Genomic DNA, 27,483 nt, shown 5'->3' with positions numbered 1-27,483 from the left:
AATGTACATTAGTATTTCTGTTACAGTTTTTTCACATTTCTCCTGTAAACAAAATCAAATTTAAAAAGGCCTTGTTAGCAAGCTAAAGAACTTTTGTTTTCCTGTACAGTAAATACAAATACAAAATAGGAAGATGATAGATTTTCTTGACAGTCCGACGAGCACACTGTTTACTAAAATATTAAAGATTTCAATTAGTATAAAAAAAAAAAATCACAAAGAGCAAATGTCTGAGAAGATCCAGTATTTGGGTAAGTCTTAGTTAACAGACAAATGAAATGCTATTGACTTTTGAATGTTAAGATCGGCTTTGTGGAACTCGTGCCCTTCTGGGACCCGAGCATCACAGCAGCGTTTGCAGGCACTGGTTATCTGTCTAAAACATTCACTGCCTCTTTACTGAAGCTACTTGAACCCGCAGCAGCAGGAGCAGGGAGGCGCTGGCGAGGGGTGCGCACGCCTGGCGCGCCAGGGTCAAGGCTGAGTAACACGGGGGGCACCTCTGGGCACCTGCTCCTCACGAGAGCTCTCACTGGGCAAAGGGCCTGCGCAGTTCAGCAGGAACCGTGTTTCACTTGGCAATAAATGTGACAGCTCGAGTGTCAAGCTTCTACAGCGTGAAGTCTCACGCTTGGTCCCTTTCTCTACAGAAACAGAAGTATCTGCCTATTTCCTAGGGAGAATTCCGAGGCAAAGCAGTAAGTCAGCTTTTGGGAGTGCTTTAGTTACTAGAAAATAATGAAATTACTTCATTAACACTAAGTATTTTTTTTCCAAAGCAATATTGCTACACATTTGTCATTTTTAATCTTAAATAAAAATGTGAAATGTAGTTTTCTTCCTGTTACTGCTTTTTTTAAATCTGCACTGATGAAGAACCAGACAAGACAAATTGCTGCATCCGAACACAGGTAAGTTTTAATCAGATCTCTTGCAAAAAATGTAGATTTGCTAAAGATGATATTTGGCCTATATGTGCCATCATCTTACATTCATCCTTTCCAGAAATCTAAGTCAAAACTGTGCCTTCCTGCAAACTATGTATGGCAAAACATATGGTTTTCCCAGTATTCTCAATTTTTTTTTTTTTTAGTAGTTCCCAGTTACAATGCACTACAAGAACAATCTTGCATTCCTGCTTTTCCCAAATGCTTTTCAGCACACTTTTGCACTGCTTATTTCTAATTTCTTAGTCTGGATTGCTGTGAGCAGCTGGAAACAGCACGAGAGCAGACTGGTGACCAGCAGCAGGCGGCACCGCTGGGGCCGGTCTGCCCCTCACCAAGGCAGAACATGCTGAGCACAGACGTCACCAGGTGAAGAGCAAAATGGACAGAGGTAAAAACAAGAGGAGACTAACTGGGAGGAAAGGTCCTGCTCCAGCTCAGAGCTGTACAAAAATTCAGAATTAACTTATCCTGTAGGTCGAATTCTTACACGAACTGAACCAACATAACAGCTGCTTCCCTCATGTTTTGAAAGTGACCCTGCCTGCTTGACTAGATGCTGTCAGATTGCTACAAGCCAACATAGCATCAGCTCGGTCACAAGCTACATTTAAATAAAAACATTCAGTTAAAAATTTTTCTATGAAAGAACAGGATTGCTAGACATGTGAGGAAAAAATGGCAAGTATTGTCAGACAGCACATATTCTAATTACTGAGCTCTGAGCAGATTCTCCTATGTGGTGAATGGTATTTCCACTGTAGGAAGGCCCAGCGTGCTGAGCAAACTAAGATCCGCGCGAGCAATGAGCTGGTCTGTGCGAAGCAGAAGGAACAACCGGGGGCCTCCGTTTGCAGATGGGATTTCAGCTACCATGATTACTCAGACATGGCCTTTTTCCCCTTCCAGCTCTTTTGCCTTTGCTCAAGTTCAGCTTCAGTGAAGGCGGCTGGACCCCAGTTTGTGATCAAGTGGGGATTCTTGGAGCCTGGAAGACAGAGCAGAACCCTTGAGCCAGACATTCCCAGCCACCACATGGCTCACGTGCCTCGGTGGAAGAGGCCACGTGTCTCTATGGGGTTATCTTTAACTACTCCATCTTTTGTGACCGGAAACTCTCTCAAGAGAGTGGCCTGCAGCTCTCCTAGCTGAGGAGGGAGCAGTGCCTGAGGCAAAGTCAGTGAGAACAACATCCCAGAGCAGTTCTGAACTGCTGCAGGCTTCTGTGTCTCTGTCTCCCACCTTTTCTCCAGAGCAGCTGGGCCTTTGGACCCTCCCTTCTGGCCTGTACAGATGTACCTGAAGGACCCCTCCATCACTGCCTCACAGAGACACTTTCCTCTGGGCAGGCCCACTATGCAGTTAAAGAAATAAAGCTTTTCCTAAAAAAAATCAAAGTTTTTTTTTTTTTTTTTTTTTTAATGTGTATTTGCTTCTGCATTTGGTATTCAAGTTAACTACATCAGATAACCAAATATGCCATGCTCCAGGTGTTTAAACATTTAATTTCTTCTTTTTTTTTTTTTTATTTTTTTTTTTCTTTCAGCAGGGCCAATAAGGTAAAGACTTAAAAGTTTCCAGTTTTTAATTTTGTTCAGATTTCAGCACACCTTAGGTACCCAGCTGAAACAGTCATCCTCCTCTTGAGCAATTCAGCCTCGATTTGCTCCCATGATCATCACTTACCTATTACAATCAAGACCAGCTCCTCAGGGACACAGATCTTAACAACCACCCTCTCCTGGCACCATCGGCTGCGCGCCGTCTTGCTCGTACCCGATGCTGAGACTGTTACCACATGCTCATTTAGTGGGGCTCACACATCTGTTTGGGCTCGTGCCCCTGTGGTTCTGAACGCAGTGTTTAGCACACTGGCACTGCCACCACTTTGAAAGTGACCCTAGTACAGGCAGCTGTTTTAATAAATTTATTGTCTGTAGGCTGTTGTGAAACCAGTACGTTGGCTGCCAGGAAAAGGCAGACTTAGTGATCTAGGTGATGTGCTGTATAGGGGATGATGTGAATTTGTGATTTTTTTGACTACATGTACCTGGCTGTATTAGTCGAATTAGTCCCTCGTGATGAGCTACTTTATCCTTCCAACTTTTGGTGTTATTAGCTGCTGTTTCCAACTTCTTTTTTACCTCCTGAAATAAAACACAACCCATTTAAAAAACAAGAACATACAGACAGTCTGTAGCAGAAGACAGAAGGATTTGCAGTGTTTCAGGCTGTGACTAAACTGCCTTGCACATAAACTGGGATGAAAGAATAGAGGGGCAAAAGGTCTGAAAGCTGCTCTGCACTCTAAATATATCCACTGGTCTAGGATGAAAAAAAAAAAATACCCGTTTTCATAACCCTTGTATCATAACAGTCTGTAAACAAGCGTGACACTGATGAAATTCAGTTAAACTCCTGAACACTGAATTGAGGGGGTGAGGAAAAGACCCACTCACCTCATACTGCTCAAGCGCCTCCTTCCTTTCCAGTTCAAGCTGCTCCAGTTGTTGCATGGCCACTTGAAGAGCCCGCTCTTTTATCAGTCTCTGATTTTCCAGCTCTTGCTTCTCTGCTTCTGTCATCTGAATGGTCTGTTGCTGCTGCAAGTGCCATTTTTCCAGTTCTGCTCTCTTTGCAGACTCTTCTTCCAGTAACCTGCAGTGGAGATGGCAAGGTAAACCGCGCTGTAAAGCAAGCTGGAGCCAGGATGTAGCAGACACACAGAGAAGCCTAGATTATTATTATTGTCACAGTGGGATTGAATGCATGAAGAAAAATATCTACTCTAAGAAGAGTAGATTAGTAGATTACCTTATAAGAGAAAGGGCGACTTTTAGCTCTTTTATCAATTTGAATTTAAACCTGTGATAAAATACAAGCTGACTCGGGATAAAATACAAGCTGACTCAGAAGGTCATATTTTACAGTTATGGCTTTATAAAATACCCAACAAGCTGTCTGCACTCGGTGGGCTCAGTTTTTGAGAAGTGCACGAGCACGACGCCCGATGCACACCAGGGATGCGCCGCTTCCCTGAAACCACCGAGTGCTCCCACTGGACTGGTGAGAGTTCCCCCTACGAGGGCTAAGAAATCAAACATTTATAAAACCATAAAGACCAGCCTTAGACTTCACACCTTAAGGAAACAAATCTATCCCATCTTTACCTTAAGATACTCTCTCCCTTTGCAGCAACGTGTCCAGGATGCAATAAATAAAGAAATAAAAATCTCTTAAAAATACGGCAGTTGTTTGCTATTACTTGGCAGGGCAGAGGGGAAACCAGTAGAAATAAGTCTCTGCTAGGTTAAAAAAGGGAAAACTCACCTGGCTTGAAGCTTCCTAACAGTCTCTTCGTCCTGACGCGCCTGCTTCTCATCCTCCAGGGCTTCCTGCAGCTGCTTGTACATCTCTTCCAGTTCGCGGACTCTCTGTAAATACTGCTCCAGCTCCGACGACTTCTGGGCAACCTGCTCCTCCATCTGCTGTCTTACCTGGCAGCACAAATAGAGGACACAGCTGAGCTACCCGTTAACTGGTGCCTCAAGCACCCGCTTTCCCTCAGGTGAGGGTTCCAAATACCGAACATCGCCAGTTGCCTGCAGTGCAAGACTCTGAGATTAACAGCATTATAAAAAAATAAATAAAATCAAATAATAAATAAAATGCACGCCACTTGAACTGGCCTACTTCTTGCAGCACAGGATTTTTACAGTGGTTTAAACCTGATTTCCAGCATAGGGCCATGTCCCTGGAAAAAAGAGGGGGAGGGGAGGGAGAACCTCACATTAAGGTCACCCACCCGGTTTCTGCCCCTCACAGGCCACCCTTTATCTGATCAGAGCAGGACCCGAGGGTGGGGGGCGCCAGCAGGGTGCCAGAGCCATCCCTTTTATGCCTTCAAGATTGAAAATTAGTTATTTTGGAAATCAGGGTGTGGAGAACAATAATAGCAATATTTTAAAGCTGCCATGCTTTTAACACACAAATGCATGTGTACACATGTGTGTGTAGATACATATATGTATACACACAGCACTTAATATACTATATAGTATAAGTATATATATAAGTATATATATCATATAAGTATAGTATGTAAGTAGTAAAGTATAAGAACCATGCTAGTTTTAAATGCTGTTATATATGTGTGTATACATATACACACAAATACATATATATATGTATTTGTAAAATGTATGTATGTAAAACCTGAAATAACTACATAAACCACATAAAAATCCAACAGTTAAAAAAAAAAATACTCATTTTGCATATTCCTGTAGCATGTACTGATCTTAGGGTCTCCATCTTTGAAAAGTGCAAGGGTATCTTCAGCCTGAGTTTAATCTTATAAACTGGGTCCCCACTTTCTAATACCATTTCAGCCATGAACGCTATTCATGCATGTATGCAGGCTGCTCCAGTGTTCGCACTCACAAAATTAATTTATTTCTCCATTTCCAATAGAGACGACCCCGGCTGCACCCGCTACCTCCTGCAAACGGTGCCCGACTCCTGAGAGCGCGGGCCCGGGCGAAGGCACCGCAGGCCCCGGCACAGAGCCACTCGTGCCGCTCACCATTTTCTCTCTCTCCAGCTCTAGACTGAATCGATCTTGTAATTCCACTTGAGTCTGCAGTCTTTTCTTCTCCTCCTCTGCAGCACGCGCAGCTGCTGCTTCCAGTTGCTGTGGGGGGAAGAGGGGAAAAAGGAAGGACCGCAGGAAGGAAAAAAAGATTTGTCAAAACTTAGCTATTTGGGGAACACTGAATTTCATTTAACTCTTTTTTTTCAAGGAAGGAATCTTCAAGGTTTTTTTTTTTCTTTTTTTAAAGAAAAAATCTATTCTCAGCTGCTAAATAACATTATAAATATGATTTTTAATCTTGTTATTGCAAACTACAAATTTGTAAATTCAAAAGCAATCAATTACCTCCTCCGGGTTTCCTGCTCATTCTGCTTTGCACAGCCAACAAAAATCACTATCTTTCCTTCTCTAATTCATATGGGTGAGGATACAGTTATGGAAAACCACATCCCACTCATTTGCAGGCTGTCCTAGACAGTAATTCCAGCAATAGTGAAACGAAGGCTGGAATGCCTGCAGCTCACACAGAAACAGAAGTGAGAAGCACTAAATTACCCTGGAAAAGCAGAAGTGTCACAGAGTTTGACTGTAACGAGTGATTATGCTCTTGTGAATCACATCCCTTTAACATCCTCTAAATTGCCATGTAAGGTAAATAAAATTATAGCTAAGAATCATCACTTAAAATCAGGGGAAAAAAAAAAAGAGTAGCCAAATCAGAGCTTAGCAGAGGGAACCTGAGATGCTGGTACCCTCACCCCTGCTGAATGGTTTTATCCCCCCACAAGCAGATACGGCGACGCTTTCTATTTCCCCCAGCGCGTGTTGCAAGAAGGCTTTGACGCAGCACTGGCGTCAGCCAAAACGGTAACAGTGCTGAAAATGAAAATGATCCTTTTGCAGAATTCCCAAAAGAAAGTGACCTCGTGCGCGGCAGGACGCCGACACCAACACCAGCAGTTTCCTGTAACGCGCGAGGCGGCTCCCGCCGGGCCCCGGCGCTGCGTGCGACGCCCCAACAGCCCAAAGCCCCTGCAGAAGCTCCAGGGCCGGCGCTCGGGGCCGGCCGCTCCCGCCGCTCGCCCACCTTTCTCACAGTCTCCAGCTCCTTCTGCTTGTTCTCATTGGCCGCCTGCAGCTCCTTCATCTGCCGCTCCAGCTCCTCCTGCTCGGCTAAGAGTTTCTGGCGCAATTCCTTCCGCTTCTGGCGAGCCTCCTTGTGGGGAGGAGGGTTCCCCCCTCGCAGCAGGTTCACAGTGGTCTGTATGGCTGGCAGGGAACAGGCGAGACACAACGGGAGAAGAGTAAGAGAAGGGAAGGGAATCGGAAACTTTCTGGGCAGCCCTGGTGAATGCTGGTGGGTTTTTTCTTTTTTCTAATGGATTTACTTTAAATCAAAATTAACTGTTAGTTTTCCTAGCTGCCAACACAAATCAAAAGTAAAAGACTCTTGGCGATCGCTGCTGCCTGTGTCCCAGGAGGGGACCGTGGGCAGGGCCAGCCCGTTACGTCAACCCGAACCCTGATTCCTTCCTAACAGGCAGCGCACGCACCAGGACGTGTGCGGTGCGAGGCACCTGCACACCTAGCCGGGAAAAACAGCTCCAAGGTTTCCCACCACCCACCGGATGCAACTTCAGGATTGCAGGATCCTTACCTTGGATCCACTCCTGCTTCTTCTTTTTATCAGAGGCACTGATCTCAAAGCTTTTGTCAAGGCATTTTATGAGAAAAAGGCATTTCTTCCCATCCTTATCAGGCAAGGCCTAGAATCCATAACAAAGGATTATGCTTCCAAACATTAAATTGTCTGCTGCATTGTTAGGACCCCTCTATTCAGTTTGTGTTACAAGTCTACAAAAAACAGCTTTAAAATATAAAAAAAAGAGTGTTTATGGCCCGTTTTCCTATAAAGTCAAATTTATAAGTAAAGTTGTGTGTAAAGTAAGTCTGTTAGGCAAAATGTCTTGAACATGAAATCATCAGGTGATTTTCTCACTTCAAACACAAGCAGCCACTTCAGTACCAAGAGACACTTAATTCAACAGAAATCCTGGGACAGACAACCCAAGTTCACCTCCGTGCTAATGGTAGATATGAGGAATGCATCCCATACACGCACAAAAAGAACAAATTCTTTTCTTTGGAGAAATTAGTAATTGTTCTCTTTTACCTCTACACAACAGTTGCCATCCAGCATGATGTCTCCCTTCTTGTCTTTTAAATCTTCACTTACGTAGTAGGAAATAATATTGGGCTTCAGCACGAACCATCGCTCTGTCCAGTTTTTCCTTTTGTGGCCTTTTTTCAGCATATAGCCCTGCAAGAAGGGAGAGGGCAACTGAACCGCCTGGTCCCTGTGGAACCGCTTGGTCTTGCAGTTATGTGGTTTATGGCCCGCTGTACCAAGCTGATACTGTTTGATCCCAGCCCTAACATATTTCACCTCGACATTTCCATTCCCAGGCTCAAAGTGCTCCAAAATAAGAGGATCAAAATGTCAGAAAGGAGACCAAGGAACATTCTTCTGTAAAGTCTTTTAGCTGTCTGTTTTGTATAAAGAGTATATAATGTACACATGGATATTAAAAAATACATATACACAGCTCTGTCTACACAAGTAACATATGCACACACACACACACACAAATACACACACAAACGGAGCAACCCTCCACACTTTGGCCGTGCTCCTGCCTTATATACGGGGTGAATTTGCTTTCCAAGACTACTATTTTCCCCTCCAAATCCATGCTAAACCTGTGTCTGTGCAGAAGCTTCTCATCATTTTCTAATAGTCCTCTGGTATCTCTTAGCGATCTCTTTTCACCCCAACTATCACATGCAGGCTAGATATGTCTCAGGAAAGAGGAAGAGAAGACTGTCACAAATGTAACTATCACTGCTACCCATCACCACACTGGAGATGACAGGACAAGCGCTCAACAGGAATGGTGGTATGAGACTTTGAGCCCACACGGTGTCTCATTAACTCCACGCCGATGCCATCACGTACCAATAAACGCGCTGCCGACGGCGCCAGTCAGCAAGGAACGGGCCTTGCCGGGACGGAGCCGAGAGGTGCAGCTCCCCCGGGCAGCACTGTTTTCCCAGGAGGAGCTGGATCAACTCCTGACTCAAACACGCAAACTATTTTTATGTTTTTTTTTTCACATGTCAAGGATCTATTTTCAAAGGTACTCAGACTATTCACCAAAAGAGGGAAAAAAAAAGGAGACAGTCAAAAAAAAAAAAAAAAGCATAAAAAACGAAAATTTGCCCTTTCCAGAGAAGCCAGATTTGCTCTCAGGTTTTAGGAGGCAGGCCTGACGACAGCGGTTTCTCTATTTCGATGTCCATAACGAGCACAATGACTTCACTTGTCCTCAGCTAAGCAGGTCCCCCCTCCCAGCCCTCGCCTCCGATGAGCAAGCAGGGGAACCAAAAATAGCCCTTGGCATCGCATTGTTCGGTGGATATTCTGAAAGAACTTCCCGTGCCGAGACCTGCTGATGCTTTCTTCAGAATGGCTTGGCAAGTCTGCCAAGAGAGCCTTTGTTTCCCTGCTACCAAGGAGCAAAGTTGAAAAAAACACTCCCTAGGTGAAAAAAAGTCAAGTTTATCTAGCTCTCTAGGTAACTTGGCCTGCGACTCACTGAGCTTTAATAAATTTATACTTCCTATGGAGGAAATGTGCAGTTTTAAAGCCATTTGTAACCGTATAACCCATCCACTGGAGACCTGAAACAATGGAAGACTGATAGACATTTGCTAAGAATATTAAGGCTCCCCTTACTGTTTGTGTTTGAGCACAGGGAAGTCGCTACTCAAGCCGCCTGCCGAGCAGAGAAGAGCAAAGCCCCGGAGCTCAGCGGTACCTTTCTGCCCTGCTAAGCTGTGTCAGCTCCGCAGCAGATGCTCCGGGCTTGTCAGGACCATGTTGTCCAGTACAGAAGTCCTATCAGCACAACCTGTCAGTCGTTTGCTACAATCTAACTGCAGCTGGAAAGCGGCATTTTCGGAAAAATCCAGGAATTGCCAGACTTTTTAAGAACTGGCAAAAAAACATGTTTGTAGCTGTCTGTGAAGTTATGAGTAATTGACACCAGTAATAAAAGGTTACATTTCAAGTCTGAAGCCCACTTTATTTCTAAAAACAAGTCCTCCTAATAAGCAACTGATTCATAATACTGTAATACTGTAACAATTACACCAATCTTGACAGCACCACAACTCCTTTCCTACAGGAAGATGATATTATAAAGAAACCCTAGATGTAATTTATCTCGTTTTCCCACTGCTGTGAAGGAAACGGCAGTACCAAGGAACATTTTCTAATCGTGCAATAAACCTGTTCTCTTTTAAAATACCCGTTTTCCATATTTCTTACCTGCTTGAGTACATCTAATATGAGCTCATTAAAGACTTCATTAATTGCCATTGATACTGTCTGCCGGTCCATGCCTTTGCTGAACTGCCCACTTCCGATGAGATCGATGAGCTCCCACGCGGAAAGCCCTTCCCGGCTGGTGTTGAGCGCAACCTTGTAGTGGTCAAACTGCTCCTGCTGCCAGCCCGCCCCCATCGCTTCCGTGAGCTTTTTAAGAAAGTACTCAATCTGTAAAGAAACAGAAACACAATTTAATCCTTTTCAGACACAGAAATCAAGTGTTTCACAGTTGAAAAGTAAGCTTCTCTAGAGGCTAATCTACATACTTGACTATTATTGGTATTTATTTATACATATTTATAATTTATTTTATATTTATTTCTATTTTTAATGTCTATTTTTTATTGTATAGCCAGGTTCCTACACTTGCATTTAGGCCTCCAAAAGCAAAAGGTCTAAATAACAAAACATTTAGGTTCCCAGAGCTTTTTATCTCACAAGGTCCAACTTTTGACTGCTGAGCCTGCCTGCATCTTCTCTGTTCATTTGAAGGAAGAAAAGAAAGATGGACCCGAGAGCCTCCTGTTCAATATTTCAGACTCCTACAGAACACGTGGCAGGCTGGGCTTCTTCACTAGAGTCCTCTTCCCCACCTCGCCTCGCCGTCACTGCGCACAGTCTTGGCAAACGTTCACTGAGAGTCAAACCACCATCACAATTCTCACCTTTGCTTTTGCTGCTTCCAAAACAGACTCTCCCTCTCTTTTCACCTTTCACCAGGCCATACACGTTACCAAACTGCACACTAATAATAGCACTAGTCAAAACAAACCCAAGAATGAAAAAGAGGGAAAGGCGGCTGTGTTTCTTTGTTTTCCTGGGTTCTATTTTTATTTGTTTTTAGCTCACCGCAGCTTTCTCTCTAACCAACACAGTATTTTAAGCCCACATGCACCTCTAGGCACACACAGAGCATTTTCAGCCAAATTAGCTTGGAACGCCCTCCTCCTAAGGCCTCCACATCACGGAGCCAGGGCCGCACCTCCGGGCTTCGACCGCTGCAGCGACTCAGTGCCAAGCCCAGGTCTAACGCAGTGCTGCAGACACACAAGGCATCGGTGCCTCCTGCCCCTGCCGGGTGCGGGTCGCTGCGTTTCCTCGCACGCCGGCTCCTGACTGTCCCCTGGACCCAACCACGGCCCTGGCGGCCAGGGCGCTGATGCGCTGCCCTGGGCAGCCCCGCTCCCGGGACAGGCCCGTCCAGCGCGCGGCTCGCACCGGAGCCAGGCAGAGAAAGCAGCACCGGCTTCCCCTGGGCTCTCCGTTCTCTCCGGGACCACAAGTGCAGCAGGAAGCCACCTCCTCTCATGTCTGCCCAGTGGGCAGCGGCTGCTCCAGCTGCTCCTTTCCTGCACACAGCAGCCCTGCAGCTCCAAAGGAGGCACTGGGAAGCGCAGGCTCCGAAGCAGAGCGAGGAAAGACCGTAGCTGGACACAGCCAGCGCCCTTCTGCACGCACAGGAGCGGACGCGCGTTCTGAGCGCCACCCTGCTGACCGGGACACCCGCAGGGGTCAGCGGGAAGCAGGCTTACTTCAGGTGATGCTTTTGGAAGCGCTAAGTGATTCGGGAGCTTGACTCCCACTAGCCAGGACACAGGGCGCAGGTGAGTGCGCCTTGCTGAGAAGCCGTAGGAGCTGGATACTCTCGAAGGCTTCGTTTCTTTATTCGCCACCTTGGCTCCTATCGCTACCCCCAAAATGCCGGACAAAATGCAATGTCTCCTATGGGCTCGAACACCCAGCTAATGGAGCCGGTGGATTACAGAACAGATGAACCTTTCAGCCGTGCCCTCATGTCCTTCCCCCTGGTGTAAGGGGCTTTGGCGCAGGCAGCAGCCGCTGCGCGGGGGCATGAGGAGAGCTGCCCGTCCCTGTCCCCGCAGGGGCTCGCGTGCAGGCCCCGCGCTGCACCCGCAGCTCCTCTCTGCCGCATGGGGCACCCGCCAGCCCCCCTCCCCCTCACAGCTGCCAGCTCGAAACGAGCGCAGCGGAGCGTGTGCTGCGCGGCACCGCAGATACTTACTGGAGCTGAAATCCACCCTACAGCTGGGCGGCCTTCGGCTCCCCGTTCAGTTGCGCAGTAACCCTTTGTCTTACAGCCCTACTCCGGTAGGATGAGAGGCATGGCTAGGGCAAAACGAAGGAGCTCCTTAAAGTCACCGTCCGGTCTACAGTAAAAGTTCCCACTGTGACTGGGCAGGAAGCACGTGCTCCTGAGACGCGGCTTGTGCTCCTTGCCAGAGTATCTTAAGAGGAGTTGCCAGCCCAAGCATGAAACAGGTCTTTAAGCTTGGCACAGAAGCCGTAGAGAGTGCTGGTTCTGAGTGGCTTGAATTTTTTAAACTCAGCAATTAATTCCTTTTAGAACCATGCAGGTGTGCTTTGCCGACTGCGACTCTCAAAAATGCTCCTGCTGCAGCCCAGTGCATGCACACGGAGCGGGAGCAGCCCCAGGCTTCGGAGCACCAAACGCCACACGTGCCCCACAGTCGGCGAGCGGCAGGAGGCAGCTCGCTTCCTCCCGCCAGCCCAGCGCCACAGAAAGGCCAGGGAAAAAGCAGCAAAGATTTTTCCACATGCACGCGAGCAGGAGCGCCCACCGCTTGTTTTGAAACGAGGCTCCTAAAGCCGCGACTTGCTGAGCTGCGCCCACCATGCAGGGCAGCACATAATAAAAAAAAAGAATACAGTGCAAAATTAAAATTCATCAAGCTTTGCTCCAAGATTTTGCAACCTGTTAGGCTGCTTGAGGTGTGCAGCTCTGAAGTCCCTCTGGTTAGCTGTTTCCAAGTGCTAGACTCACAGAAAAGGGACAAAAAAGACCACACATTTCACCATCTCCCCCACTCTTTTGTACTCAGAACTATGTGAACAAAATGGGCATCAAACTAATGGTTTGGAAGCGCAGTAAGTAATGCAAACGGTTGGCTATGACACGCAATGAGCTAACAGAAAGCCAAAACATCTTTGGTTAACCTTTATTGTATTTTTATTCTTGGACAGATTATACACTAGACTACTAACCAACCACCTACAAGTCACTAACATCACCACAAATATGCTAAATCTTCTTAGAGTACATAAAATATCCAATTATTTCTAACGATATTCAAACTAGGCTATGCATACTGCAATTTCTAAAATAGAAAGAAATAAAGCTTGATCTTTTATTGAGATAAGCACATAACCAACTGAGATCTGCACAAAAATTTCGTCCAGTGGATCTCCTCTGTGGCAACAGTGAGTGTCGGGGAGAAGAAAATACAAATGTGGAGCAGCATAAGACAAGTGAAGAAATGAGGTGGATTTGGTAAATGTGGACGCAAACAAGAGATCATTCATTTAGAGCTCAAATGAGGAAGTTCAGAGAGCAAAGTGCATTTCCCCTCCTCCACAACGAGACACGACAACTCAGCAAATAACTGACAAATTAAGTCTTCTGGCACGACTCACTTTTGTGGTTAAAAAGCAGTGTGTCAAATAACAAATGCAAAGCAATGTTCGCTGCTATTCTGGCTGGGCCTTACTCACTTTTTGACACAGATGTAAAGACACAAGGCTTTTGTTTCAGGAGGAACTAGCACTGCATACACCAGGGTGCACCAACTGGTACCAGCACTATGAGAAACTGGTTCCAGCCCAAATCAACAAAAATTTTCTAGCTAGAATTTGTCAAGAGAAAACAAACAGAATAGAATGAAAAGAAGCTTTTAAAAATTAGATATACAGTCTATTTGGTATCCTTTTTTTCACTTCAGTGCCTACTGTCTTTCTTTTCCAGGTATTCCTGGCACAATTCTCCGGGGACTATGAAACATCATACCTGTTTCATGTATTTTTTGAGGTGCCAGTAGGCCTGTTACAGGATGATTTTAGTTTTTAAAATGCAGCTTTCACGCCCAGCAGAGCACGGCGCACACGGCTATTCTGCCTTGCACCATTCAGACAAGGTTTGCAGTATTAGCACAGCAGACTTGAACTAACTTCTGTGCGAGCATGTGCAGCTCAGCAAGGGCCCTGAAAACAATTATATCTTGTTTCCAGTTCCTTTTTTCCCCACCAGAACATAACTTATTCAATATTTGTTCCTTCGTTTCCACCAATAAAAAAATCCCCATACTATAATGTATAATACTCTTGTAGATAATAAAATCAGTTGAACCAGAGTAGTAGTTAAAACAAACAAACAAAAACCCACGCTACTGTGCTCATGATCCAGCCTAAACTTACTCCTTTAGCATTAAACTCGCATTAAACTTTACAGAACAAAGGACTCAATACTCCTGATAACCCTAAGGACAACCTGCTGCATAAACTGAAAAATCTCTTGTTCTTTGCAGCAGCTACCAAGGAAAGGAGAAGCGAAATGGGAAGAAGTGACCCCAGCATCTCATTCTCATCTCTTTCTGACCATCATCATCAACTTGTAGAGGACACAGATGAATTACAACCCCACTCAAGTACCTTTCATTTTAGTTGTAGCAGTTTTCACTTTATTTCTGAATTTATTATAAATCATAAAATTAATGAAATTAATTGTATTTAGCCAAACTCTGATATTCTGAGAACAGGAAAGCAAAGCAAATGAGATCACAAAAAAAAAAAAAAAAAACAACACACCCCTCTAGGAAACTCCTCCAAAAGAATCACCAATGGGTAACTTCAGATTTTCATCTCCTCAACCTAAAAAAAACTCATTTTCAAATGCACAGCAAACCCACAGAATATTTGGGCCCTCTTTGTCCTAGATTTGGAGAGCTAGAAATGCCACTTGACAAGGCTGGAGGATAAACTCAGTGAGCATATTTGGCTTATTGAGAAGGAGCCACCTGAACAGTGCATTGCACCCGCAGAGGAGCTGCCAGCGCAGAGCTCTGCCGCGTCTGCGACGGAGGGCGTCCCACAGACGCAGCCATCCACACGCTGCAGCTTGCAGGCGGTACCACATTCCCGAGGCTATGGTCACGTGTCCAGAAAAAGGAAGGGGAAGTGTTTGGAGACCTTCTCACAAAACAGAACACGCCTGGTTAAACAATACCAAGGCTGACGAAGGAGTCTGTAACGACTCAGGCGGGAGCTGTAAAGAAAGCTCTAGGCAAAATAATAAGCAACATTTTTCTTCTTACAACTGCAAAATTTTCCATCTTCTCTCTTGTTTTTTCCTTTTCAAGACAGATAATCAGAAGATAAAGCCCTCTGGATGCCCACAATCAGGGAACCTTGAGGAAGAGCCTGGCTTTGGGGAGCAGGGACAGCCCCAACGTGGGCGCCCCCATGGCCACAGAAGGCGGCCATGTCCCTAGCTAAGCCTGTGCTAGTTCTGAAAACTCCCCATCAGTTGAACAACCTGGACAAACTAATTTTATCTTGAGAAAACAAAACTGCTGTTGTCTCCAACCTTTCTGCAGCCCTTCAGCCTCCCCGCCACCGCCTTCACCCAGTTTCGTAAACCTTTTGCTGTGTGCAGAGCAAGGGCTCTCACCTCGAAGTGAGCTCGCTCGGGGGCAGGCGGAGCAGGCCCTGGCCGCGGCCGTCACGGTGCCCTCCGAGACCCAAGGCCAGCCCGGCCAGTCCTTCCCTGAGCGCCCGGGCAGCCCGACTGCCTCTCTGCGCTCAGAGGGGCAGGGAGGCCCGGCCGGCCGCCACCTTGGGGCTTAACCCAAATACAAGAAGCTCAGAACTGCACAACTTCCGAGCCCCCTGCGTTGTTGCTTCAAAATTCCCACTTTGCACCTGCTCTCCGTGCTTTGCTCTTCCTAAAGCCTTCCTCCACCTCTGAAGTGTGTCCGAGGGGAAGTCTTTCCGAGGGAGACGCTGCAGCAGCTCCAGATCTGCTGTTGTTGCCCAGCTGGGCAGGGAATCTGGCCCTAACACTCTGGGAAGGAGGTGGGAAGAAACCCTCCCCCATAAGCCACTTTCTGACAGGAGAGCCTCCTACCACCGCTCAAGAGCCAAGGGACCTAAAGCCATCACGGAAGAGCAGAAATCCAAACAGTGCAAAGAAAATGAAACTGCACCCAACCAATATATGTAGTTATTCAAGCAAGTGCAGAGACTGCCTATGCCATTAAAAATAAATAATCAAACAAAAAGGATCCACCAAAAATCTCAAGGAGCAGAGTTCCTCCTCTGAGTAGGAGAAGGACACATCTTTCTTCATAGTGACATGAAGTTGTACCAACACACTGGAGACCCAGGGGGTTCCCTCCTATCTACCGGTCAGATCTTTCCATCCATGAGTTGGGATAGGAAATCTGCAAGGGATAGATCACCTTCCTCATCTGATAGTATGAGACAATTTTCCTAATTATATAAAAGCAGGAGGGGAAAAAGAAAACAAAGCCTAGGAGGCGGAAGACAGGGAGGAGGGGAAGAGACTGGCTCCACAGGGAAGACTCTGCAGCAGAAGTTGTGTGTGGTGATATTCTCAGCCAACGATAACAGAAACAAGCAGGGAGAAAAGGAAAGCTCTCTCCCTGGCTGGAAAATGATCCCGACTCACATGAAAGGTTTACATCTGTTCTAATAAAACATAAACACAGAATTACAACAGCTCTATCATCATCCTATCTACAAACAACCCTGACAAACAGCCCATTTGCAGCTCATTTAAACAAGATGCACAAGTCGTTTTTTTAATTAAATGACAGAAGGGACGATAATGTGGTGAAGATTACATAATCTATCAAGACATTAAAATCAAACTGTATTTATGAACTCCAGATGCATAAAAAGAAAATGGAAGAAAAATACTTAAGCAGTATCATTCTGAACACTACGGAAAGGGATTATTTTCTGCTAAAAATTGTCAGCCCCAGGATCACCATTAATGATTGTATAAGAGGATGCTTTGGAAATCTCATCTGGTGTTCAGCTTTGGTAATTAAAAATTAACGGACAAAACAACTAAAAAGGCTGACATGAAAGGTCACACAGAGAAAAGGCAAAACTGACCAAAATTAAGACTTTGCTTTGATGCTTTTGGAATTCTGGGTAAAAGGATAAATGTGGTAAACATGGAGTTTTTCAGAAACACAGAAAACCCAGGAGGTCTGATGCAAAACAGAAAGCAGTGCATTCACCAGACAGCATTCCTCCGCTGCCTGATTACATTACCTGTGTGGTCTGAGGCAAGGCAAGAGGTTAGAGAGTGAATGCAGGCATTGTACATGATAAGAACAGAGCAGCCTTTCTTTGCCAGGCCTTATAAGCTTTCTTTAAACTGTATTGCACAACTTAAATCCTACTGTAATCAAGAAGATACAGACATAGGTTTATTCAAAGAGATTTAAAGCAATTCAAGTGAAAGAGCAACACTGGTTTACCCCGGACCTCAAGGACGGGAAGGAAAGAATGACCCCAACTCTGAAATCCGGAGCGGATCTTTCTGGCCCAACACCGCAGCCCTCGGCACGGAGAGACACCCTGGACCTACCCCGCGACACCCACACCTGGCAGCAGGAGTGCGGGAGGTTCTCTGGCAGCAGGAGAGCACGCGAGCATTGCCAGCACCCGGAGCTGGCAGCTCCAAAGCTTTTAACCATGCCAAGGGATACGGAGAGGTGAAAGACTCACCCCCCGCCCCGAAAAGCTGGGCGACCGTAGGGAGGACACACCTGGGGAGTGAATTCGAGTCCCAGGCTGTACATTTCACGGCTATGACCTTCTGCCAAGGCTAAATCCGACACCATTAAGAAGGGAGTTGTCTAAGTTTCAAAAATGTTTCCATCTCCCAAACTTAGAGGGGAAAAAAAAAAAAAAAGAAGAAGGAAAGAATGTATGAAAACTGTCCCCTTTGTCCCCTTTTTTTTTCCCTTAGAAATAAGAAGCATGCCAGGTAGGACCCTGTCATCACCAATCTGGGTAAAACCTGAAATCTTACAGAGTGAAATAATCCTGTTCAAAAGTAAGTGATGAGGCAGAGCTGAGCTGCTCATTTTGCTAGGGAAGGGAACTCTCTCTGCTTTACAGTTTGGCATAACAACTTAAAGCTGCACAGTTACACTGCTCTGACACACAAATCAAAATGTTTTGATCTCTGAATGCTAACAGTCTGCAAAACATATTAATCAGTACTTTGTGAAGAACTGCTGAGTCCTGGGATTTCTGTGTAGGGTTTTGCAGGAGGTTATTCCTGCCTGCAGATCCAATCTTCCCGATCTTCCCTCAATGGAAAAAGCACTACATTTGGAAGACATTAAAATTCTCCTCTAGGGTTAAAATTCCTATTCAAACTTTGCCTGTACTTGTTCATGCACCTAAAGTACAGAGAGATCTCTCTGGTGTTTTGCCCACTACTGTTAATCCTTCAACCATTTCAAGCAGGAGGAGTTCAGACACTGCTTTTGTTCAGAAACAGACACCATCAGAGAAGTCCTCCTAGAGCAGTACTTCTGCTTTTCAGCAGGAGGATGACATGAGACCGAACACTCATCTGCAAATCATGGTAACATGGAGCAGAAAGGAGATTTTTTTCCCCCTAGAATCACACTCATGTGCCAACTGTGCAAAGCCCAGGTACCAACATACAAGCAAGTGCAGTGATTCAGAGATCACACACGTGCACTATCCATCAGTGAAGTGACAACCTCAGCAGCTTGTGATTTGAAGCTGAGTCACCAGTCAGTCCCCACAAACTGCAAAATTAGCTAGTTACTACTAGGTGCTAAGCGTCACGTCCCATCTAGTCTAGGCTGTTTTAATGACATGGATATCTAAGGTGTTCTTTGTGGTTTTCCTCATTTACAGTCTGGAAATAAAAAATAAAACAAAGCAAAACAAACACATATCCTTTTGTGCCTTTTGTATGAGGTCTTACATTATTATAAGAGAGGAGTAGGGCTTCTATATTCAAAAAGTACTTATCTCTAGAGAAGAGTAAATACTAGCATAATTCAAAAGGAACATGCAACAAACTGGTGTTAAATAGCAGAAGTTTTTGTTTCTTACCTCCTCAGGTACAATGATTAGGGGGTATTTGTCCTCTGACAAAAAGTTGAAGATAACCCACACTTTAAATGCATCTTCATCGCTAATGAGCAGAAGACTCTTAGAGAGGTTCTTTTTAGCACAGAGTGTCCAGCACATCCTATTGAATTCAACTTTGTCAAAGTTTCCTTGAACCTAAAAACAAAATTAAAATATATGTATTTTAAACATGTACAGACAGAAACATAATAGCAAATTCATACAAAAAGCACTGAGGAAATTCTAGTTTTCAAGAAAATTTATGGCCCAAAAAGAGCACTGCAGCAGCCTTGTCTGACTTCCCAAAAGGAGTAAACTTTCAGTAAACTGAAAAATTTCTTCCAGCAAAATCTGCATCCAACCTCCAATTTTTGGTTTAGTCTTTAGTCACACTTCATGTGAGGCAGACTATACTGCAGTCAGTATTCACTCTAGCACAACAGTTTTAGCTTCCAAATCATCACTTTAACTTTCTTAATTGCAACTCACCTTCTGATACTGAACTTTTTTTCTTGACTAGTTAATCCACTGGAAATTTATTTTTTCACAGACTGCAAATCTTTACCTTAACAGATTTTAAAACCACTTGTTTTTGTTATTCTTTAACATATCTAATATTTGTGCATACACATCTGTGAATTATTTACATATGGCAAAGCCCTCATTTCCTCTATTTTACTTTAAACCCTCACTTATGTTAGAGATGAAACCTATGCATCACCCTGCAGCTCTGCAATGCTACATCTTCGCCAGCATGAAAGCTTTGCATTGCAATGGAAGTCTCTTGCAGTTTCAGAATGCACATCTAAGAGACAGGTTTTTTGCACCTCTTCTGGTAATGATACCAATAATACTCAGATCAGATTTTCCTATGAGAGACCAAACCACATTCTATATGTGTGAAGGACAGGATCAGTGAAGTGTACGATTTCCTACCCAGTCTGGTAAGTGGTCAAAAATAGCAGAGGTTGAGCCACAGCGCCCAACTTTTTTAAAGCTTAACTAAGGAAATGGATGAACTGATGTGGGCAGAGAAAAAAAGGCAGAGGGAAAGAGGAAACCAACTGTATGCCAACAAATACCTTAAATACAGTCCCAAGGACTGCAAGTGAAACCATGGAAGAAAACCATAGACCTGGCACGCTATGAGACACCAAGGCAAGTGACACTGCAAGAGGCAGGCCACAGGCAGAAGCTGCTTGGAAGAAGGCGGAAGCTGCAGGAGCTCCAGATCCTACAGCCACAACCTCTGCGTCTGGGTTATCCGCATGAGAAACATGGCGTTAAACAAAATGCTGACCAAGCAAACTACAGAAATACTCTTTGGAGGCAGGTCCAGAACTAGGGTTTCCTTCTCTGTCCTCCTGCTTGTCAGTGCCTCATCCCACAACTGCACTTATTTGCCTTTGCTTTTTCTTGACTGCCCTCCCCACCTAGTCCAGTCACACCAGTCCAGACAATGAACACCTCAGCCCTGGAAAAGCCTTGTGGTTATGCTGTTCTGAAGGAATATTCGGGTACAGTGGCTCCTTTCCTAGAGCCACCAGCTGGCAAGTACACTAAGCACCACAAATGCAGCGGGCGATTCTACAGCCAGCTTGTGTTTTGAGGCAAGGTAGCTGACAGTGATGCACAGGGAGAGAGGTGGCAAAACATCCCCTGCATGGACCCTAGGCTAGTGCAAGGCAACCAGCCGCTCCGGGCTCCGCAGGAACAAGACGGTTTTTGTCACATGCAAAGCAGGACCAGGCACACCTGAGCAGCCCAGGTCACCTGCGGGGTGCTACAGCTGCCACAACAGGCGGCAGCCAAGCAGGAGGCACGAGGGTCACTTTGCTGCAGGTGACTAAGTTCCATCAGCGCCTCAACTCAGATAAGCAGCTCCTTTGATCAGAACCCAGATTTGATMATTAAAAAAAAAAAAAAAAAAAAAAAAAAAAAAAAAAAAAAAAAAAGAAAAAAAAAAAAAAAAAAAAAAAAAAAAAAAAAAAAAAAAAAAAAAAAAAAAAAAAAAAAAAAAAAAAAAAAAAAAAAAAAAAAAAAAGACGGTCAATGTGGCACCAGAAACAGAGAGACTATTTAGAAATTATTCAGGAAAAATAAACAGATTAGTGCACAAGTTCAGCTCTCCAAAATAACTATGATTCAGTCCTGTTTTGCTTTTGTTTTCTATAAACAATTAAGCTGGCTGTTAAATAAAGGATATAATTCCAGCATTGTTCTGGGGTGTGTGGAACTAAATAGTTCTCTTTATTGAAGACAACAATTTTCCTCAACTATTTCTTGTAGTGATGCCAATTTTTTCTGGTGCATCATTTCTTCAGGAATATTTGAGGGGGTCTGAAAGGAAGAAAGAAGAAAATCCTACAGCTGAAAATAAAGCAAAGAAACAAATCACCACAACCACCACCAACAAAGAAACTAAAACCAAATCACTTTAGAGTTTACTCCATAGTATTGAAGTCCTGGCTGTACTGCTTTGACTTGCTTGGTGGGCAATGTTCCACTCTAAGGGCCATATTTTAATCACTCTAAATAAATAATCTCTCCAAATTTGTAAGAGATGATTTCTAACCATCATTTTATAAACTGATGATAATTGGATAGATTTTCAAGTTGCGCTTGAAATTATTCATAAAGTTATCTCCAACTTAACTGAAAAGCTGTAAAGATTTTTAGACAGGAGGAACTGATGGCAAAAGAACAGAGAGCCATAAATGCAAATACAAGTTGCCTTTTCATGACATGAACAAAACATGTATTTATACACTCAGATGAGGCCAGAGACAATCCTAGAATTCCAATTTAGAGAGATTGCAAAAAAAGCCTAATTACTGTAAGACTCTACTATGAATCCTACACTATATCATCTTGATTTGAACTAAAATACTGGGATTACGAAACTCTATTGAGAAACTAGTATTTCAATTTTATTGGAGCAGAATACTCATCCTGCTTGCAACCAGCATGAATAGCCAACAATTCAATGGCTTGATTAACAAATGAATCCTTGTACAGGAGATTTTAGTATACGCTTTTTCAATTGTACTTCATTCACTGTGTCTGCCCAAAACACTACATGTATCTGTTTCGTTTTAAAATTTCTATAGTACCACACACTATTAACTGTAGAGCCTATCTGCAAAGAGACTATCACTTACTTGTGTATGTATCCAAATGATGAAACATGCAGATGACCTGAGCCCTCCAACCCCTAAATAGCTTAAAATTACAGAGACAGAAACACCATACTTAAAGACATTTGCCGTCCTTTTCCAAGTATCACAAGAAAAACACAATAATATCCATAAAACTTCAAGATCTTAAATTTACATTGCTATGCAAAGCACAATATACTAGTACTCGTAGCTTAACTAAATAACTTTAAAATATAAAGAAATACAGAAAATATTTGGGTTAACTATTTATGATGGAATCAATTCCGAAAATACACTAAAGATTAGTAGTATAAGTAATATTCAATACGTTGACTGTAAGACAAAATAACCCAAGCTTTAGAATGATGTCCTTTGCTCATCCCCACTAATGTCTTTTCTCTCCTAAGATATATTGTAAAATACCACCACTAGCATCAGTATAAAGGAAACATTTTCAGTTGGCACTGAACAACATGTATTATAAAATGTAACATGATAGAATAGTAATGAAACAGAGTAAAACAAATTACACAGACATAATGCTGGCAAGTAACAGTTCCCTTCTGAAAAGGGCACTTACAGAAAAAGAATAGATTTATTTCAGACATAGGAAAATACATCATCTCTGAAAGGCATGTCACAATCAAGATTTTTAAAGTCCACAAAGATAGCCTTGTGTCTGCAGAATTTTACTAACTTCTACCAGAACATATCTGAATTGTTTGAAAAAATAATTGGGATTAAATAATATGAAGTTACCATAGAATAAGAAGGTAACCAAGAACAGAACAAGAATAAGACAAAGTAGCCAAGAACAGTAAATTCACACCTTTGTTCACATCAAGTTAACTTGTTTATGTAGCCAGGTCTTTCATTCTTGATTTAAAGTGTTGTTTTATTAGTAGAACTGTTCCTCATTTCCCTAACTCTCTCTCCTATAAACATCCTAAACAAGGAAACATGTTTATATTTGAAACAAACTGCCGTTTCCATCCTTTTCTTTTTTCCCCTTTGATTTAATGGCTTGCTACTGCCCACAAATGACACTAAAAAAACCCTGTGACTCAGACTCTGCAACTGTAATCCTTCAATCAAAATAAAATAAGGCCCTTTCTTTGTTCATAAATTCTGACCTCAGTAGAATCTTACAGAGGCTCAAAGAGCCAACGCTAAGTGGAAATGAAATGATAGCCTTCCCAGGGACAAAGCAAGGACAAGAGCAAATAGTCAAGGCAGTAAGTGGGTATCTTTATGTGTAGCAATGGCCATCAGCTCTCACACAGAGAACTGGGTACAAAAGAAAGCACATGCCATGGCGGCAGAGGTTGACAAGTGGTAGGAGCACAGGTGGGCAGAGAGTAACCCCCCATGCTCACTAGTCTTAGCCAGAGATATGAAGCTTTTCCCGTTTCCAGGCTGCAAGGCTGCATATCAGGTAGCTATTGCATTTTTCATTAGTATTAAATGTAGACTAAAAACTTGAGGAAACAGAACAACTATCAAACTGGGTTAAAAAGCCTAATCTGAAATTGTCAGATAGAACTTTGCAGATATAAATCAGTTCAGGGCTTTCCAACATTATGAAAGAAAGCATATGCGTATCTCTGCAGTCACAGTATCAAGGCATGAAGCTCTATGGTGTTAGTCCCCTAGTGTAAGAGAAATCAGTGGTACCAAACTGACATATTTTCATCCTAATGTATTTTTTACTGCCTCCAACAGAGGCTGTCACACAGAAAAGCAAAAAGTTGTTTTTTTACTTTAAAGAAATTCAACTCAAATCTCAGAGAGCTCCCAGAGAACAGCTCTGGTCCAGTGACCTCCTCTGCTCAGATTAAGGTGGAAAGGGGAATAGGCGGGGATCACTGTGGCTTTCCAGAGCTCCTGCAAAACAACACACAGCACGAAAGCACAGACAACTCAACAGTGCTCAGACTACAGGAAAGAATCTGGAACGCCAAACTTGTCAACGTGCCCTGATATCACCTGCTTTAACTATTTAAGGATATCTGTTAATTAACATGCCTTGTGAATCCACATTAAAGATATTTTACATTAAAGATATTTCTGCCCTTTCTGCTTGCAGAGCAGACTATGATAACACTCTACTAAAGCCACAGCATAAAGCAGGGCAATTTACAGCTCCAAGGCACTTCAGAACACATTTAAACTGAGGTTGTTTAGTAATATGAACACAGTTTTACATGAGCAGAGCTTAGAGAAAATACAGATATAACAGGAAGAAGAAACCAGAGAGAGAAGAGGAGAAGAAAAAAAAAATTGCAACCTTCCATTTTAAAGCATAGACTCCTTTGAGTATTTGTCCTGCCCAGCGCACACACATAGACCACCAGTTTTTCTTTGGAGAGGTATGCCTCCTGCAAGTAAAAGTCTATTGCAGAGGTAAGACTCTGAGTTAAGATGCTAATACAAAACAGATCAGGGGAAAACAAAACATAAGAATTCAAAACTTACCTTTTCCAAGATGAATTTGTTTAAATAAGGCATATAACCCTGATTGGAAACTGGTCCTTCATCATCATCTCTAAAGTGCTCTTCCAAGGCCACAGGATCATGGGGAACATTCAACACTGTGCACAAATTGTGAGAGAGGACCTAAGAACAGAACAGAAATCAGTGATATCACTATAGACCTTAATTCCACTGCATTCCCTCCACAGCAGATCTGCAATTCCATGAGACTCTGCACAGAAAGTGAAGCATGAGCTTCACTTGTAAACATGAGCTTTGCCTTGGGTATTTTTGTTGGAAAGCAAAATATGGGATTATAACAAGTTCTTTACTAAATAGGTGCAAACATACCATTTTTATGCTTATACCAACGCATTTGACAGCCTGAAATAAGCAAAACCACCAAAGTAATTAGACACTTGGGGGGAAATGACTAGCAACCTCTAGTCTTTGAAACTATAAATATTCATTAACTAGGAAAACAAGTCATGAAAGAAACAGTTCAATACGTTCCTTAAGTTTACAAAGAAATGACCACTCAAATTAAATGCTTGCTTTTTGATTACTTCTCAGCATTCATGCTGTGTTTCAGCTGGTAGAGGAAAAGCAGCTTCACAAAAAGCAGTATCACAAAAAGGGGAAGGGTTTAGATGTGCTCTTAAAAGTTTTTTTTTTTTTTTAAAAAAAAAAGGTATTTGCATGAATTATATGAGGAGTTTAATGCCAACCACCCTCAAGTCTTTCTTGAGAAATGACCTTCAAGAAGAGGCTACATGCTTGATTAGTTTTAAGGAAGTACAAAATTACTGAAAACTGACTGGTAGTCAATGCGTCTTAAGTTTTTCAACATAGGCTGTGTTTTGCGCACACAAACTCACACCAGTGACAGCAACACCAAACCTGAAGAATGGCTATTTCTGGGCCATTAGCACATTTCTAAGACAAGGTGCCCCTTCCTTTGCCTTTCACACATTCCTGTGTGTTGGGTTAGTCCTGTGACTTTCTCCCAGACAGGCCTTTCACTTGCTACAGACCAGGCATCAGCACGGGAAGTGGGTTAAGGAATTAACCCCACATGTCCAAGAACAGCTCCATTGCCAAACGCAATGCCACACACACACTTTTTTTTTTCCCCCAAATAAAACAACCTCTGTACAAATCTACTTTCCTTATAGATGTTAGAAGGCATGCACAAGTCTAAGTACCGATTAGCACAAAAATCTCCAAAGACATCTCAAATATAAATTCAGGGGACTGTTCCTCTACACACATCTCCAAAGTTGCATTTTCTTTTAGAAAAGCCCACATTTCCATGAGAAATATCTGTTTTCTTACTTGCATGCTGAAGTTAAGCAATTAGATCTAGCCACATGCAAAAAATTAAGAACAGAAAAAGAAGAGCATCAGAAATACTACAAAAAAAAAAAAAAAGCTGTATTTCCCAAAGGAATATAATTTTATCAGCAAGTTTTCACATTTCATGTTTCTCTCCATCAGGTGTCTATTCCCCTTCAATGTACACTTACTCTTAATTAAAAATAAATAAATAAATAAATGAAGCATTTGAGTCTATGCGATTTACCTGTGAGGGAAAACTTGTATTACGCTTCCCTCTCTAAGTTTTCTCTTGTGATTTATGGAAGATAGACATATTCTTGATAAAGATGAACTCAGTTTTACAACCAAGCTGTCACTAATAAAAATATTTTAAAATGTAACTGATTACTGATTATTATTTATATTACATATAAACGAATTATTACCAAAATTACTTAAATTCTCAATGAAACACTTTCTCACTGTGTACTTTTTTGGCAATTCTCTTCTCTCCCCCTTAGTTTTCTTGCTATGCCTTGGCTGCCACAATCCTATGTATGTGGTTTTGGCACCAACCAACTCATTACCATGAAAAAAATTCCACTTCCAATCATTTTCTAAAATCTGCCTTATCTGCGATCTCTCCTATGTTCTTTTCATAACTCAGGAAATTCCTCAACGCCTGCCAACACTTGCCAGTCTTTAATGCAGCCAAGCTCCATCTGAATTCTTCAGCTGCAGGTTAAGTTTGAAAATATCTGCACTGAAATCACATTTCATTTCTTAAATCATCATAAAAGCTATTTTAATGATCATTTTTTAAAAAAGACTGACAGTTGGAAACTAGTTTAATTGTGGTACAGAAAAGTGTGCCTTGTCTTGCAGAAGCCCTGTCAGTCATGAGGAAATTTTCCACCCGTAAGAGTTATTCTCCCTGTGCCCACAGAGTTGCTAGGCAGCTTTTTCTTTCAGCACTTATTATGCTCTGGATGCCACGATCAGCCATCTACCTTCATACCAGAGCCAGCTCCTGACCTAAGCCAGAAACTTGTCTGTGTTGCAAGCAGATTGATAGACCAATCCTTCCCAAATTGTAGTCTATGAGTCTACACAGTGCAGTCTGCAAAAGATCCATAAAAATGGTGTGTTATTGGCATTATTTTTCTATTTTCAATGAAGAATTCTGTAACAAAGTCTCCTAGTGGTCCCCGGGAAATAGTGAAGTTTAGCAGCATTTTGCCACTCAGCTGAAATGAGCAAGCTGAACACCAGAGGGTCAGAAAGCACCGTGGACCCTTGTTACAGACTTTGGATTTACTTCACTCATTCCCATTTTCATGCCGCTCCACCTGGAGTATCGAAGGCCAGCAGAGCTCTGCTTCTGCACAGCTGCTCCCTTTTAAGCTCTGATCATTCCAAGACATTATCTCCCAAAACTTATGCACACATGCTGAGTTGTTACCATGAGTAGTTCCATTTAACCTTGTCCATAAAACTGAGCTGCATTTCTAAAAGCCAGAGAAAAGTCTGCTAGACAATTTATTGCTCACTGACAAAAATTTGGTCGACCCTTAGCAG

General features: G+C 43.2%; 1 protein-coding gene across 1 annotated transcript; it reads right to left on the bottom strand.

Moving 5' to 3' along the window:
* Positions 1-1,013: 1,013 nt before the first annotated feature.
* SWAP70 (switching B cell complex subunit SWAP70) lies at positions 1,014-24,728 on the bottom strand. The gene is made up of 11 exons (XM_026034685.1): positions 24,592-24,728; positions 18,941-19,114; positions 9,932-10,159; positions 7,715-7,861; positions 7,199-7,307; positions 6,629-6,810; positions 5,533-5,640; positions 4,278-4,444; positions 3,407-3,605; positions 2,998-3,094; positions 1,014-1,935 (listed from the first exon to the last, which is right to left on the bottom strand). Exons 1-11 carry the CDS (start codon positions 24,622-24,624, stop codon positions 1,826-1,828), a joined length of 1,554 nt encoding a protein of 517 aa, XP_025890470.1. The 5' UTR covers positions 24,625-24,728; the 3' UTR covers positions 1,014-1,825.
* Between the last annotated feature and the right edge of the window lie 2,755 nt (positions 24,729-27,483).

The sequence above is a fragment of the Nothoprocta perdicaria genome, unplaced genomic scaffold, assembly GCF_003342845.1.
Source record: "Nothoprocta perdicaria isolate Ctin4 unplaced genomic scaffold, notPer1 scaffold_15, whole genome shotgun sequence".
Lineage (NCBI taxonomy): Eukaryota > Metazoa > Chordata > Aves > Tinamiformes > Tinamidae > Nothoprocta > Nothoprocta perdicaria.
Note: the sequence above shows the minus strand (reverse complement) of the source record. Positions and strands in the feature narration are given on the sequence as shown.

Bases quoted from the DNA above. Each gene is read 5' to 3' on its own strand.
- SWAP70 (XM_026034685.1), bottom strand. From the start codon at position 24,624: ATGCCTTATTTAAACAAATTCATCTTGGAAAAG. The intron at 7,862-9,931 runs GTAAGAAATATG...CCCTTCTTGCAG, and splicing joins TATTAGATGTACTCAAGCAG to GGCTATATGCTGAAAAAAGG. The intron at 5,641-6,628 runs GTGGGCGAGCGG...TTCCCCCCACAG, and splicing joins AGCTGGAGACTGTGAGAAAG to CAACTGGAAGCAGCAGCTGC.